General features: G+C 44.3%; 1 protein-coding gene and 1 pseudogene across 4 annotated transcripts; one reads left to right on the forward strand and one right to left on the reverse strand.

The window, feature by feature from the left end:
* The first annotated feature begins 1056 nt into the window (after positions 1-1056).
* Positions 1057-8761, forward strand: LOC121795542 (annotated as a pseudogene).
* Positions 8762-10129: 1368 nt separating this feature from the next.
* On the reverse strand, positions 10130-12094 carry LOC121795918. 4 transcript variants are annotated; one of them, XM_042194590.1, is made up of 2 exons: positions 12014-12094; positions 10130-11514 (listed from the first exon to the last, which is right to left on the reverse strand). In XM_042194590.1, exon 2 carries the CDS (start codon positions 11496-11498, stop codon positions 10527-10529), a length of 972 nt encoding a protein of 323 aa, XP_042050524.1. In that variant the 5' UTR covers positions 11499-11514; positions 12014-12094; the 3' UTR covers positions 10130-10526. The 4 variants fall into 4 exon arrangements, with proteins under 4 accessions (XP_042050524.1, XP_042050539.1, XP_042050532.1 ...); XM_042194605.1 differs by having other exon boundaries at positions 10130-11536; positions 12014-12067; XM_042194598.1 differs by lacking the exon at positions 12014-12094 and adding an exon at positions 11856-12007.
* Positions 12095-15445: the final 3351 nt, after the last annotated feature.

Here is a 15445-nt window from a genome sequence, read left to right on the forward strand (position 1 = left end):
TTATTTTTAAAACCGAACCGAACCGAAAAACCGAAAAAACCGAACCGAACTTCAAAATTTCGGTTTAGTTCGGTTCGGATATTCGGTTTCCGGTTTTTTTGCTCACCCCTACATGTGACGAAACTAGAAAACGAAAACAAATTGATAAAAATGGAAATATGCTAACTAATAAAGTAGAATCAAAACCAAGGAAAAAGATAGTAGTAGAAAAATGCGATTCTAGCTTCACTTCTTAGATCTTAAGGCCACCCGCAACGCGTCTAGCGGGTGGCTCGTATCTCGTTTCGCCGAGACGAGACGGCGGTCCCACCGAGACACCTAGCGGGCTGTCTCGCCACGCGCTTGCGCGACGTGGCGCGCTCCGGCGCCATGCGTGACGCCCAATCGCCGGCCCGCGAGTGGGCTTCGTCACACTGACGCAATACATCATTTTTTTTAAAATTCGAATTTAATTATATATATATATATGTATGTGTGTGTACATATATATATATATATATATATATATATATATAAAATCGAAAACGGAAATATTACCGTTTTTCGACCGTTTTCCTTTATTTTTTTTATTCTTTTACTCTATAAATACTCTTATTTCATCCTCATTTCACACACAAATACACATCAAATTCTCCAAATAATCTCCATTTCCTATCCAATTTTCATCTAACCTCTCATCATAAAATGTCCGGCGACGGAAACTTTGGCGGTGGCGGCTCCGGCGGGTTTGACATCAACGCGTTTGGCGACTGGGGGAGCATGTACAACGTGTTGGGTGGTTCCGGTTCCGGTTCGTCTACGCCGGGCACCCAGGGCTCGTCGACGCCTGGGGTGTACCAACCACCCCATTTTGATGTGGATGCATACGCTCGTCCCTTCGCCCCGAAGTATTCGTAGGGATTATCCCAAATTCGGGAGGATTATCCAGATGAACCCCATCCGGAAGGAGGACGAGGCAGTGGAAGCTCCATGGCATTCGACGCCGTGGAGGAAGAGGCGGAGGCGGCCGATGAGGATGAGGATGTAGGTCGGCATCCGTACAGCCGCAAGGACACGATGGTGGTGTACAACACCTGGATCAACGTCTCGTACGATCCCATCGTCAGGAATCAACAATCCGGAAGTGCTTCTGGGAAAAGGTCACCGAGGCCTACAATGATATCAAGCCAAGAAGGTCCCGCCGCCGCACATTGAAGAAGCTCCGCGCTCACTTTGACCGAGTCGACATGGAGGTCAAAAAATTCTGTGGCATCTACAAGAACGAAGCGGCTCATTACCAAAGCGGAGCCATGGGAGCCGACATTTTGAGATCGGCTTTGCGAGTCTACTTCGACAACACCGGCAAAGAATTCAGACATGTCGATGTCTGGGAGGCCGTCAAAGATGAGGAGGCCGGCGGTGTGCGGTCCAGCTCGGGCTCGACCTCGAAGAGCATGAAGCACACGGTGGGTGGCCAATACTCGTCTAGTGGGGGCGGTTCGGGTAGCGCCGCACAAGAGGCTGCCTCGTATGAGGTTGAGGGCACGGCAGACGATGTTGGGGGGTCATCCCGTGTGCGCCATCGGCTGCAAGGGACCAAGCCGGCGAAGGCGGCTAGAGGGAGGAAGGGCCGAGGCGAATCAAGTCAGGTGGGCTCGGGCTCGAACACCCTATTGTCCATGTACTTGACCGCCACGATGACGGACACTTCTCGCATGACGCTTCCACAATACCAAGCCCATCTTGCCGGAATTGAGTATATGGCAAGGCAAATTGGTATTCCGCCTCTAGGCAGCTTTAGTGCACCGCCACTGCCTTCGGGAGATGATTCGCACCAGTCACCACCACGTCTCTCTGCTCTCTCAAGAATTGTGAGCAACTATGGAGACACCGAAGAAGTGACTGAAAATGCCGACGAGGTGCAGCAAACTACATTAGCAGATATCCTATCCCAAAATGGAGACACCGAATATCTCAAACGTTTTAATTTCTGAGGCATTCAAAACCAACATTCCGGTGGTAACCTGCGAAGATATCCAGCCTTTCATCCGTCGACAGCCGATGGAGATCGCTCCCCAATCAACCTATCACTGATTTCATCATCAGGCAATTTTGCTTTAATTTTCCCCTATATAAATAAATTAATTTCTTCTCATATTTTTATTTTGCTTCAACAGTAGCGGAACTTCAGGTGCTGAATGAAAACTCATTCTAGTCAATAAACAAGAACAGGATAACCGAGTGTTGCAAGCCTCTCCTTCTCATGCTATACTCAAACAGTAATTCATCACACAAACATATATACTACTCCGTACTACTTAGTAATTATAGAATATTGATTAATTGTGTTTTTCTTATAACGGACAGGCATGTGAAGGACCTGGACGAAGGCAAATCCCTCCGTTTCATGTTCATAAAGCCCGACAGCAGAACGCAGGGCGGCCTAGTGGCCCGCTCCGCAATCACCAGGTATTTCAAAAACGATGTAAAAAATCGGCCTGATGCAATGACAACAACAAGCATGTACGAAGCCGTCTACTGCGAGGATATATTCCAGAGTATGTACACTCAGATGCTCTGCGGGCTTTATGACCGGGAACAGGTTCTCCGGGTGGGGGCCCTCTTCGCATTAGGCTTACTACGGGCCATCAGGTTTCTCCAGCTCAACTGGCAACAACTCACCCATGATATCGCTCGACCCGAGAGTGGACGATCAAGGGATCTGCGGATGCATGGCCTAGGTGCTACGACCCGAGCCAGAGCTGGCCGACTTGCTGGTGCGGGAATGCGACAAGGATTTGGCCCAACACCAAATTTGTTGACACCGTAGCTACTGGTTCCATGTCACAATACATCCCAGCCGTTGATTACTACAGCGGCGGATTGCCGGTCACCTGTACTTTGCACGCCTCCTCGGTGTCAAACATACCAAAATTGAAGGACACAATTAGAGGAGAAAGATATGTAATTGATATAGAATTAATGTGTATTACATTGTCCTAGAATAGGTTGATCTCTTACCTAAAATACATTGTAATTCACTCCTACATAAGGAGGTAGAACCGAGACATACAGACATCAAAAAAGAAATACAATTCTTATCTCCCAAAAGCTTCTGATATGCATCGCCTTTTCAAGTCTCTCGATTACCATCATTAAGATGGTATCAGAGCAGGTTCGGGTCAGAACAGATTCATCACCGTCCCGGGCATACCTTTCCCGACCTTTCCTAGAACCCCTGCAAAACCCACCAAGATGTCAGAATTTGACACAATCAAAGCCGAACCCACAGAAAACTTCCAACTATCCAATGTGAAATCAATCACAAAGCTTACTGCACAATTTGCAAAATTTGTGACTTCAATTACAGAGCTTACTGCACAATTTGCTGAATTTGTAAAATGGCAAAACAGCCAACAATCAAAGCCATCAAACCAACACCAACCAAGACAAATCTCCCCTAAACCAGAGTTGTTTGGGGAAGTTCACCTACAATCCAGGATAAATGGAGACAATTGCTCCTTCTGGGCAAATCGGATGGAGCACGCTATCGGAGAAGAGGGCCAAAACGGCGGAGGCGGGAGAGCCGCAGCGGCCGCCGCACATGACCACGCCACCAACACCGATCCTCTAGCGGGCAGCAGCAGTGGCGGCGACATCCCCGATAGCGGCGAAGAAGGGTTACCCGGTGAAGCTAGGGTTCCAGCGGCCGCCGCGCATGACCACGCCACCAACACCGATCCTCCGGCAGGCGGCAGCAGTGGCGGCGGCGAAGGGGGTGAAGCTAGGGTTCCCACAGCAGAATTACGGGAGGCGGCCAGAGTACCAAATCGCAAGCATACATATGCCCAACTCTTCAAAATTCCAAAACTACCTCCCACAAATCCTAAATGCAATAACCGACCCCAGCCAAAAAAAGCCATTCAGAATATACCCCAAAAATCCCAAATACTCCAAATTAACCCCCGCCCAGGAGTTATCTATCCAATTACACCCCAAAATTCCTGAAAATCCCAAAGCCATCCCCTGAATTCATGAAAATCCCAGTTTCACCCCCACCGAAAGAAAAACGCAAAAAACACCCCCCAAACTTCCGAAAAAATCCAAACTGACACCCCACTTGCAAAAACTTTGCAAATTGCACCCTCCCCTCAATGTTTTTTCGGGCCAACCATATCCTGCCTGAACTCCTTTGATGCCTTAGCCTGTTCCTCTACATCTGTTTCGGGCCCAAAAGACCCTCAATGGATTTTTTACTGTGGGGCAACAGCCACGATATCCTTTGAAGCCTCAGATTTTGTTTCCATAGCCAAATAAAAAAAATACTATGTCCAAACTGCCAGTGGGGACCTAGCACAAGTTATGGGGGCATGCACAATCAATATCTCGCCGACTCTATGCCTCTCGAATTGTCTTTTTGTTCCGTATTTATCACATAAACTGTTATCAATAAGTCACGTGACAAGAGAACTGAATTGCAAATTACTGATGCAACCTCGCTTCTGCATGTTACAGGATATCAAGACGGGGACGATAGTTGGGCGTGGCACGGAGCGAGACGGACTGTACTATGTGGACGAGATAGCCCAACAGAGTACTGCAATGATGCTGACTCCCGGACCGACAGACAGACAGGCTTGGCTTTGGCATCGTCGGTTAGGGCACCCATCTTTGGGGTACTTTCGTCTTCTTTTTCCTAAATTAGCTAGATCCTTGAACTCCTTTCATTGTGATACTTGTGTGTTGGCTAAGAATCACAGACATTCCTTCAAATTGACAACACTAGAGTAAAATCCCAGTTTGCTTTAGTACATTCGGATGTTTGGGGTCCCGCTCCTATCCCGGGGGACAAGGTTTTCGTTATTTTGTGCTTTTTATTGATGACTACTCCTGCATGACTTGGATCTATTTCTTGAAAAATAAACATGACGTGTTTGATAGGTTCGTAGATTTCTATAATCTTATTCAAACTCAGTTTCAACACACCATCCAGATCCTTAGATCAGACAATGGGGGGGGGGGGGAATTTGTCAACAATAAAATGCAAGAGTTTTTTAGGAATAAGGGATTAGTCCATCAAACCTCGTGTGCGTACAATCCGGAACAAAACGGGGTAGCCGAAAGGAAAAACAGGTACATACACGAAATTACCCGAGCTCTCTTAATTGAATCTGAAGTACCGAAGTCTTTTTGGCCAGAAGCTGTAGCAACCGCTGTGTACCTCCTAAATCGTCTACCTACTGGCATTCTCAACTTCAAAACTCCCTTAGATATTTTTTCCCAACACTTCGACATCCCATCATCCCTATCCCTAGAACCTAAAGTGTTCGGATGCTCGGTCTTTGTCCACATTCCTAAACACAAGCGGTCCAAATTTGATCCCTGCGCTCTCAAATGTGTTTTCCTAGGCTATGGAAAAAATCAAAAAGGTTACAGATGCTATGACCCTAAGACTGGTAGGATACACACCACAATGAATTGTGATTTTGTGGAAGGGGAATACTTCTATGCCCAATCTAGTAGTCAGGGGGAGACACAAACTTCAGCCAATAGCCCGAATAATAACCTCCTAGATTGGCTACTAGATACTCTAAACAACCAATTAGGGGGAGTGCCACCAGGGGAATTACAAACAGGGGGAGAGCCACCAGAGGAACTACAAACATGGGAAGAGTCACAGCCAAGTCCTGTCACAGACATTGGTCCACCTGAGGAAGTTAGCAACACCGCCGGGCCGTCACCTCAGGTAATACAGAATGTCGAACAAAGTGACATTGACCAGCCGTCAACCCCGCCTTCGATTCCTAAGGTAACCAGTTCAGATTTTGATAATATACCTCCGGACAGCACTAACATTCATAGGGGCAATGGAGATGAGTGTGGAACAAGTGGACAAAATGTCGATTCAACAGACCCATACGAGTTACCTCCAAGAAGAACAAGAGGAGTGCCTCCTTGAAGGTACTCACCAGACTGGAAAGGGAGAAAGGCCAAATACACAGTCTCCAACATTGCGCAAAGTCACCTATCAGAAATGGCCCGAGCCTGCGAAACTGCTCTATATGAAGAAGAAGACATTCCGCAAACATTTGAGGAGGCAAGTAAACATAAGCACTGGAGGGAAGCCATGAAGAAGGAGATAGACGCCTTAGTAAAAAATGGTACATGGGAGAAATGTACATTGCCAACATGAAAGAAGCCAGTTGGATGTCGGTGGATATTCACCATAAAAAGAAGGGCAGATGGTTCAATCGAGAGATACAAGGCGAGACTGGTGGCTAAAGGATACACCCAAGTATATGGAGTGGATTATGAAGAGACATTCTCCCTAGTGGCAAAGATGGAGACTGTGCGGACACTATTATCTGTAGCAGCTTGCAAAGACTGGAATCTACACCAGTTCGATGTGACTAACGCATTCCTCCATGGAGAACTGGAAGAGAACAATGAAGTATACATGGAAGTCCCACAAGGTTTTTCCGGGGAATTCGGAGAAGGAGAAGTTTGCCGGTTACGAAAAACCTTGTACGGTTTGAAACAGTCTCCACGGGTCTGGTTTGGCAGGTTTTGCCAAGCTATGTTCAAGCACGGATTTCAACAAAGCCAGTCCGATCACACACTCTTCACAAAAAGAAGAGACAACAAGGTAACTTGTCTTCTTATCTACGTTGATGATATGATTATCACGCGAGATGACGTAGAGGAGATCCAGAGGTTGAAGGAGAATCTGTTCAAAGAATTCGCGATGAAAGATCTAGGAGCACTAAAATACTTCTTGGGGATAGAAGTGTTGCGATCCAAACACGGAATATTCCTAAGGTAGAAAAAGTATGTTCTAGATCTATTGGCTGAAACAGGTCTCCTTGAAGATAGAGGATGGAGCAGAGCTCGCAGACAGAGAAAGGTACCAACGGCTTGTCGGAAAACTCATCTATCTCTCACACACCAGACCCGACATTACATACGCCGTGGGTATTGTAAGTCAGTTCATGCACCTACCTCAAGCTAATCACATGGAAGTTGCATTGAGGATCGTGCGTTATTTAAAATGAACTATAGGATATGGGGTTTTCCTAGCAAAGAGAGAAGACTTGGAGATTGATGGATACACCGATGCCGACTGGGCAAGCAACCCGGTGGATAGAAAATCTACGGGAGGCTACTTTACTTTCATAGGGGGAAACTTGGTGACATGGAGAAGTAAGAAACAAAAGGTTGTAGCACTGTCTAGTGTTGAAGCTGAGTTCCGTGGAATGAAGAGTGGACTCATGGAAATCCTCTGGCTAAGGAGGTTGCTCACAGAAATTGGGTTCCCACCTACTCGAAAGAGTCAGTTGTTTTGTGACAACAAGGCCGCCATAAGCATCTCAGAAAACCCAGTGCAACACGATAGAACAAAGCACGTTGAAGTGGATCGGCACTTCATCAAAGAAAAACTAGATGGCGGTGTTATCGAGTTTCCGTTTGTCCGTTCTGAAGAACAACTCGAGGACATACTCACCAAAGCAGTTCTTCCAAAAGTCTTCAAGGAAACGTTGGCCAAGTTAAGCATTGGAGATACCATTGCTCAACTTGAGGGGGAGTGTCAAACATACCAAAATTGAAGGACACAATTAGAGGAGAAAGATATGTAATTGATATAGAATTAATGTGTATTACATTGTCCTAGAATAGGTTGATCTCTTACCTAAAATACATTGTAATTCACTCCTACATAAGGAGGTAGAACCGAGACATACAGACATCAAAAAAGAAATACAATTCATATCTCCCAAAAGCTTCTGATATGCATCGCCTTTTCAAGTCTCTCGATTACCATCGTTAAGACTCGGAGTGCTCCAGCGGACTTAATCTCGATCCCTTCTGCAAGCCTTCCCAAGTATCCTATACACTCATGCCACACACGGCCTATCTCGAGTTCTTGCCTCTCGACCCGGACTGCTCCGGTTCCGAACTGGTGGACTTGGTGAACGTCGAGATAGGCAAGGAATATGAGCTCGTTGTCACCAACTACAACGGTCTATACCGGTACAGAGTTGGCGACAAGTTCTGTGTCACCGGGTTCCACAACTCCACACAGCAGTTCCGATTCCTCGCGCGACGAAATGTACTATTGAGTATCGACATGCATAAGACCGATGAGACTACGCTTTAGGGGGCGGTGGAGAGCGCATACAAAGTGCTCAACGAATCCAAAACGGTTGTGGCTGACTACACGAGCTACGTGGATACCACAACGATCCCGGGTCACTACGCGATATTCTGGGAGCTACTCTTGAAGGATTCGGATGGTTGGCCTATCGGGGAGTTGGTCGAGCAGTGCTGCCTTGCCATGGAGGAGGCGATGGATGGAGAGTACCGGCGGTGTGGACAAATCTATTGGGGCGTTGGAGATTCGGATTGTGAAAAGGGGGAGCTTTGAAGAGTTAATGAACTATGCTCTGGAGAAGAGCAGTGCTGCTTTTAGTCAGTATAAAACGCCCAATTGTGTGAAGTTGAAGCCAATGGTAGACCTTCTCAACTCCATGGTTGTGGCTGCGCATTTTAGCTCATCTGGACCACATTGGGCATTGGAGGAGCGTCTCTGAATAAATTATTATGACTTCGGATTTAGATTCGAGTTGTAATGGGAATGCATCGAGTTTGTACCTCAATCTGATTGACTTAGCTGCGCTGCTCAGATTTAAATAAAGTAAAATAAAAGACGAATAACAATGGTTCTATAACCAAAGAGTAAGAATTAGTGTGTGTTTGTGAGTCAGAGTATATTTTTCACCAACATGTTACCTCATTGCATAATAATACTATCATTCAATGATAAGTAATTTCAAAAATTCATAGATGGAAACAAAAAAGAGCGACAAAGAAAGGAGAAATCTAGGAGTAGCAAAATTACACGCTCTTCCTTCTGATTTTTCCCTTACCATGAAACTTCTTCTTGGCAATCTTAATCTTCTTCTTGAGCTTTTTCCCGATAGGCTTGAGAAATTTTGATCAGCAGTCTCCACTTCCATGGTATCGTCGGCAGAGCGAGTAGGTTTAACAGGAAGCTTGGTAGCAGCGAGGGCGGCCTCCTGGATGGCAAACTTGGTGGCGTCCTTGTTGTCGTAAATCGGCTCAACCATCTCTCTCCTTGTCGACCTCAACCTCTTCGATCTGATCGATTTTCCCAGCGCTAACTCAGCAATTCTTCCTCACCTCGTCGTCGGTGTTTATGGCTTTATTCGTATATGTCATTCATATCATCTTTTTTAGACCGACTTGGACATATACAGTTACCATAAAAGCTACCTTTTTTAGAGCATCCACAATGGTGCTCGTCCCGGCGGACGTCCGGCCGGCGTGCCGGAGTTCCAGGCGGGACGTCCGCCATTGCGCAGCGGTGATGCGGATACGGACGTCCGCTGCGGACACCGGAGTTCCGCGGCGTTCCGGGACGTCCGTCGCCACGTCCTTGCGGACGTCCGTCATTGTGTTGATCCCACAGACGTCCGCGCGGACGTCCTGATTATTTTATATTATTATGGGAAGTCCGTCGGGATGTTCTTGGGGATATCCGTCACTGTGCAGTGAGATGTTCTTATGACGTGACAGTGCAGAGGGAAGTCCTTATGACGTGACAGGAGGTGTTTTTGGGATGTCCGCCGGACATCTGCCAAATCTCTATATTGTAATGTAGTAATAGATGAATATTTACAGAAAGTATAATTCAATTTACATGTACAAAAATAACGTTTATTTAATTAGAAAAAAGAAAACAAATTATGTGTAAATTTCTAAAGAGTAAATTACAAAAGAGTTTTCCAACCGGTTTGAATTTGAGCATTTTACCTAATAAAGAAAATATCACCGTTAAAGTGTTAATCTCTAGACAAAGACTTAATTACTAAGATAGTTTGACACTGCTTTCAGATTTTTTCCCATTATTTTTATGTTTATGCTTAATTTTTGTGTTTTTGGAAGATAACTTTCAAACAAATTTATCTAAGGATGACATTCGATCAACTTGGTACTATTATCGCATCTTCAGGAGCAATTAATATCTAAATGTCTTTTTATAAGATGATTATTTTGTCTATTCAGATAGTTAAGTGAAAACCATATCCAAATACTTAGATTGCAGATATATAATTAACTGTAAAAGTGAAGATGAGAGATGTAGACATTTTTATATCCACAACAAATGAGAGAAACAAAATCAATACAGCTTTTAACATTTCCAATTTGGAAAAAACAAGGTGAAGATATGATACAATAATTTATGACTTCTCTTAAATAAACTAAGTCAACAAAATATCACCATTTAAGAACTAACAAAAACAATTATGATAAAGACTATTATCACATGTGTTAAATCGCCTGTATACACATTCTCCTCTTCCTACAACTAAAGTTGCCAACACCCAGCAACTTCAATCACAGATCCACAACTTGATTCCTCTTCGAGTAGTCGTCAAAATTGTGTCAAGTTGCTCCCAAATCGCCAGCTTGTTTTCCACTTCGAGTTATTGTCAAATTTGTGTCAAGTTGCTCCCAAATCGCGGAGCTTATTGTAAAGCATAGTTGCATATCTTCTCAAGCTGCGTGGGCCAATCTTCACCGAGTATGGGTGGATTTGACTCCATGGCTACCCGAAAATCTATAATTCTTGCATTACTCGGCTGCATTTTCCTTACACCATTGGACTGTCGTGATCTTGCAACACCTATACATTGTGTAATCATGTTCTTCAGATACACATCTAGACCATTATTCAACAGGTTGGCACCGTCTAGTGTAATACCAACTCCCTCCAATGCCAACTTCTTTTGCAAACGACGCCCTAGGGATCTTGTATCAGGCAATTCACCACTGATTTGACAAGATGGGTCAGAATGAGACGCTTTGTGTGCACCACCCAAGTTGACAGAAACACCAAACGGAGCAGTGATAGAACTCCATCTGTGAGAAACGGGGATCACAGCACACTGTTCAACCTCTTCCCCATCTTCAACTGATGCAGCACCTGTTGGAGGCCTGCCAGAGATAGTCTGCAACTCCGCTGCACCTTGCTGCTCTTGTATCCTTGAAACTGTTTCTTCGCATGTGAGACTAGGACTCTTGCCCAATGGGCCAAGAGGGCTAGGGCGATCACGAAACTTGCGATCCCTACTGAGCGGGGACCTACATTTGCGAGGAGAGTAAGGAAATGCATCTCCATAAACAGAATGAAGATGATTCCTCGAGTGACCATTGGAAACTTTAACACCAAGTGCCTCAACTTTTTGAGGTGGGGTTTTAGCCTGAGAAACATTCTGGATGATGGATCGAATGAGGCGATTATGAATAGGGAGATTCTCTCTCCCAATTGTCTCTATGCAGCTCATATCAAACTCAGCCTTGCTCAGATTTGAACTCAGAAATCTCTTCAGCTGATCGAAGTAGGTCTCACCTCTTTGTTGGCCGATCTTTTCATAAATAAGCTCTTTCAGCTCTAGTGTGTTGATTCGAGTAAAATGATGGCTTGCCACCATTTTCATTCAGCTCTGTCTGAATCTGCTCAATATAAAAGATCCCACTATAATAAGATGTAAAACACTACATATCAATGCTCAGAATCTAAATACTGAAAAGGCGCACACAAATTGAAGTTCAGTTAAGCAAGAGTTTTTCCAATTTGAAAACTACCCCACCTCACCCCCAAATAAAAGATTCAATTTTTATTGCTACCATCAAATTGCATTCAACTTTCATAATCAAACGATTAACTCAGCAGACAGAAGATTATCAACTTCAGAGAATTTGATGACAAAATAAGGGGAAACAAGAAATCGGGAAACATCATAAATTGCATAATTAGATCAAACCCAATTGACATAAGTGCGAAAAAACAATACCCAGAAATCAAATGCGTTAATCAAGGCTACCGATACCCAATTTACGAGCAATTTCGATCAAAATCACAGACCCCACTTCGCGATTCTACGACGACAAAAAATTGTAGATACTGAAAATCAAATTCGAGTGGAAATAGAAGTATAAAGCGAGAATTGACCTGGTTTCGGAGAGTAGGAGTCGACGACTACGAACAGCCTTTTTTTTTTCCTTTTCCTTTCTTTTTTTGCTTTTGTTTTTGTTTTTGTTTTTGTTTATGTTTAGACGGGTAATGAATATATTCTTATTTTTTGTTTTTGTTTTTGTTTTTGTTTTTGTTTTTGTTTAGACGGGTAATGAATATATTCTTATTGATTGAATACCAATGTACAGAGTTCATTCTCTTATAGGCTACATAAGGATGCATAAAAGGTAAACCTAAATTTACATTAATTGTGTTCTATCTTAGGTAAATATTCTCTATATCAATTCCAATATCAATTCCTTGTAATGCTCCTGATTTCTTTCCTACACTCCCCCTCAAGTTGAGTGACGGGGTTTCCGATACTCAACTTGCCCAATACTTCTCGGAATGACTTCGAGTTCACAGCCTTCGTCAGAATGTCAGCCAACTGATCCTCAGATTTGACATACGGCATCTCCACCGCTTCAATGTTCTCCTTGATGAAATGTCTATCCACCTCCACATGCTTGGTTCGATCATGTTGAACTGGATTTTCTTATATACTGATTGTCGCCTTGTTATCACAAAACAACCTACATGGTTGTACAGGTCGTAGGTCCAGCTCTGTCATGAGCTTTCTTAGCCATAGTATCTCCGTTAATCCACTCTTGATTCCACGGAATTCGGCCTCTGCACTGGATAGTGCTACCACTTTTTGCTTCTTACTCCTCCATGTCACAAGGTTTCCTCCCACGAAGGTGAAATAGCCAGCAATCGATTTTCTGTCATTTGGGTTGCCAGCCCAATCAACATCAGTGAAACCATGAACCTCCATATGACCGTGTTTCTCAAACATAAGTCCGTGTTCAACTGTTCCCTTCAAGTATCAAACTATCCGCACTACTGCCTCCCAATGCTCTTCTTGGGGTGTATGCATGAATTGGCTTACTACTCCCACTGCATAGGCTATGTCCGGCCTTGTGTGGGACAGGTAGATCAGTTTTCCGACTAACCTCTGGTACCTCCCCCTGTCTGTCAGTCTTGCACATTCCTTCAACTGTAGCCCATGGTTTTGAACTATGGGGGTATCTGCTGGCTTACAGTCTATCATCCCAACCTCTGCCAATAGGTCCAATATATACTTCTTTTGATTGATGAAGATTCCCCTTTTTGACCGTAGCACCTCTATTCCCAGAAAGTACTTAAGCAATCCCAAATCCTCATCTCAAATTCTCTGAACAGGTTCTTTCTTAACTCGCTAATCTCCTCCTCATCATCTCCTGTAATAATCATGTCGTCTACGTATATAATCAGACACGTGATTTTACCTTCTTTCTTCTTGAGGAACAGAGTATGGTCTGAATTGCTCTGCTTGTACCCATATTTCTTCATCACTTCAGTGAACCTCCCGAACCAGGCTCTAGGTGACTGTTTTAGGCCGTAAAGTGTCTTCTTCAATTTGCAGACTTCACCATTCTGGAACTCTTGAGTAAACCCGGGAGGGGGTTCCATAAACACAGGTTTTGGTAATTCTCCGTGGAGGAAGGCATTAGTCACATCGAACTGATGAAGTGGCCAATCCTTGTTTGCGGCGATTGAAAACAACACTCTTACAGTGTTAATCTTGGCTACAGGAGAGAATGTTTCAGCATAATCGATGCCATACGTCTGAGTGTATCCCTTTGCTACGAGTCGAGCTTTATACCTGTCTACTGTTCCGTCCGGCCTTCTCTTGATTGTGAATACCCATCGGCATCCGACAGTTCTCGCACCTTCAGGTAGCTTGCCTTTCACCCACGTGTTATTCTTCATTAGAGCCTTCATTTCAGTGAGCATTGCCTCCTTCCAGTGCTTGTGTTTCATTGCTTCTTCGGCTGTTTGTGGAATTTCTTCTTCTTCATATAATGCAGCCGTAAATGCTCTTGCCATTTTTGATAGATTTCCTTGCACGAAGTTGGCAACCCCATATCTGCTTTTCTTTCCTATCTTCTCGGGGGAATATCTTTTTGGCGGTATCCCTCTCGTACTCCGTTGTGGGAGAATATACCTTCCAGTGTCTCCATCAATGCCATTTTCCTCTTCTTGAGGTTCTCTTTCAACTTGGTCAGTGGAAATAGAAGATTGTTCTGAGTTGGGATTTACCTCGGATATCGTCGGAGGAGGAGCTTGGGTTGGTGGTTGAGATGACTCTTGTGGTGAGACCTGCTCGGCGGTAGTGACGACTGGTTCTGTTAGATCCTTAATCGAAGAGCTTGACAATGGCACAACCCAACTTAGATAGTCACTAGTACTACCTGGATTATTCTCCCCCTGGCTACTAAGGTGGGTGTGGTAAAAGAATTCGGTTTCCAAAAAATTGCAGTTCATAGTAGTGATGATCTTTTTGGTTTGGGGATCAAAACATCGGTAGCCCTTTTGGTTCAACCCATATCCTACGAAGACACACTTGGTTGCACACGGGGAAAGTTTGGTTCTTTCATGTTTCGGGATATGAACATAGACGGTACAACCGAAAACTTTAGGGGATAGGTTCAGGTAATTGGGAATTTTGGCAACTTTGGACAAGGTATCAAGAGGGGTTTTCATTCGAAGGATTTTTGTGGGGAGTCGGTTCATGAGGTAGACGGAAGTGGCAACTGCTTCGGGCCAAAAAGATTTCGGGACTTTGGATTCAATCATTAGGGCTCGGGTCATTTCTAAGATCGTTCTATTTTTCCTCTCAGGTACTCCATTTTGTTCGGGTGTATAGGGACAAGTGGTCTGGTGGATGATGCCTTTTTTCTGTGCAAAATTGGGTCATGTCATGATTCACAAATTCCCTCCCGTTGTCAGATCGAAGGGTTTTAATAGTAGTGTGGAATTGTGTTTGGATAAGTTTGAAAAATGATGTGAATCTGTTAAAAACTTTCGATTTGTGTTTCAAAAAATAAACCCAAGTCATCCTAGTGCAATCGTCAACAAATATCACAAAGTATTTAAAACCGTTCTCACCCATAATCGGAGCAGGACCCCACACGTCAGAATGTACTAAGGAAAACATGGAATTCATTCTAGTATTCGTAGGTTTAAATGACTGTCTGTGGCTCTTGGCCAAAACACAAGTTGCACAAGAAAAATCAGTAGGAATAGAAAGGTTCGGAAAAAGAAGTTTAAAATAACCCGAGGAAGGGTGTCCTAGTCGTCGGTGCCAAAGCCAAGTTTCTTGTTTCGTGGATCCGTGAGCCAGCATTGCGCTACCATGTTGAGCTATCTCGTCCACGTAGTAGAGTCCTTGCTTCTCAGTGCCACGCCCAAGAATCCTCCTCGTCTGAATATCCTGCAAGATACAAAAATCAGGATGCATTAGGAGCGTGCAGTTCAATTCCTTCGTGACATGACTAATAGACATTAGCCGTTGAGACAAAGTAGGCACATATAGACAGTTCTTGA

The sequence above is a fragment of the Salvia splendens genome, chromosome 1 (assembly GCF_004379255.2).
Source record: "Salvia splendens isolate huo1 chromosome 1, SspV2, whole genome shotgun sequence".
Taxonomy (NCBI): Eukaryota; Viridiplantae; Streptophyta; class Magnoliopsida; order Lamiales; family Lamiaceae; genus Salvia; species Salvia splendens.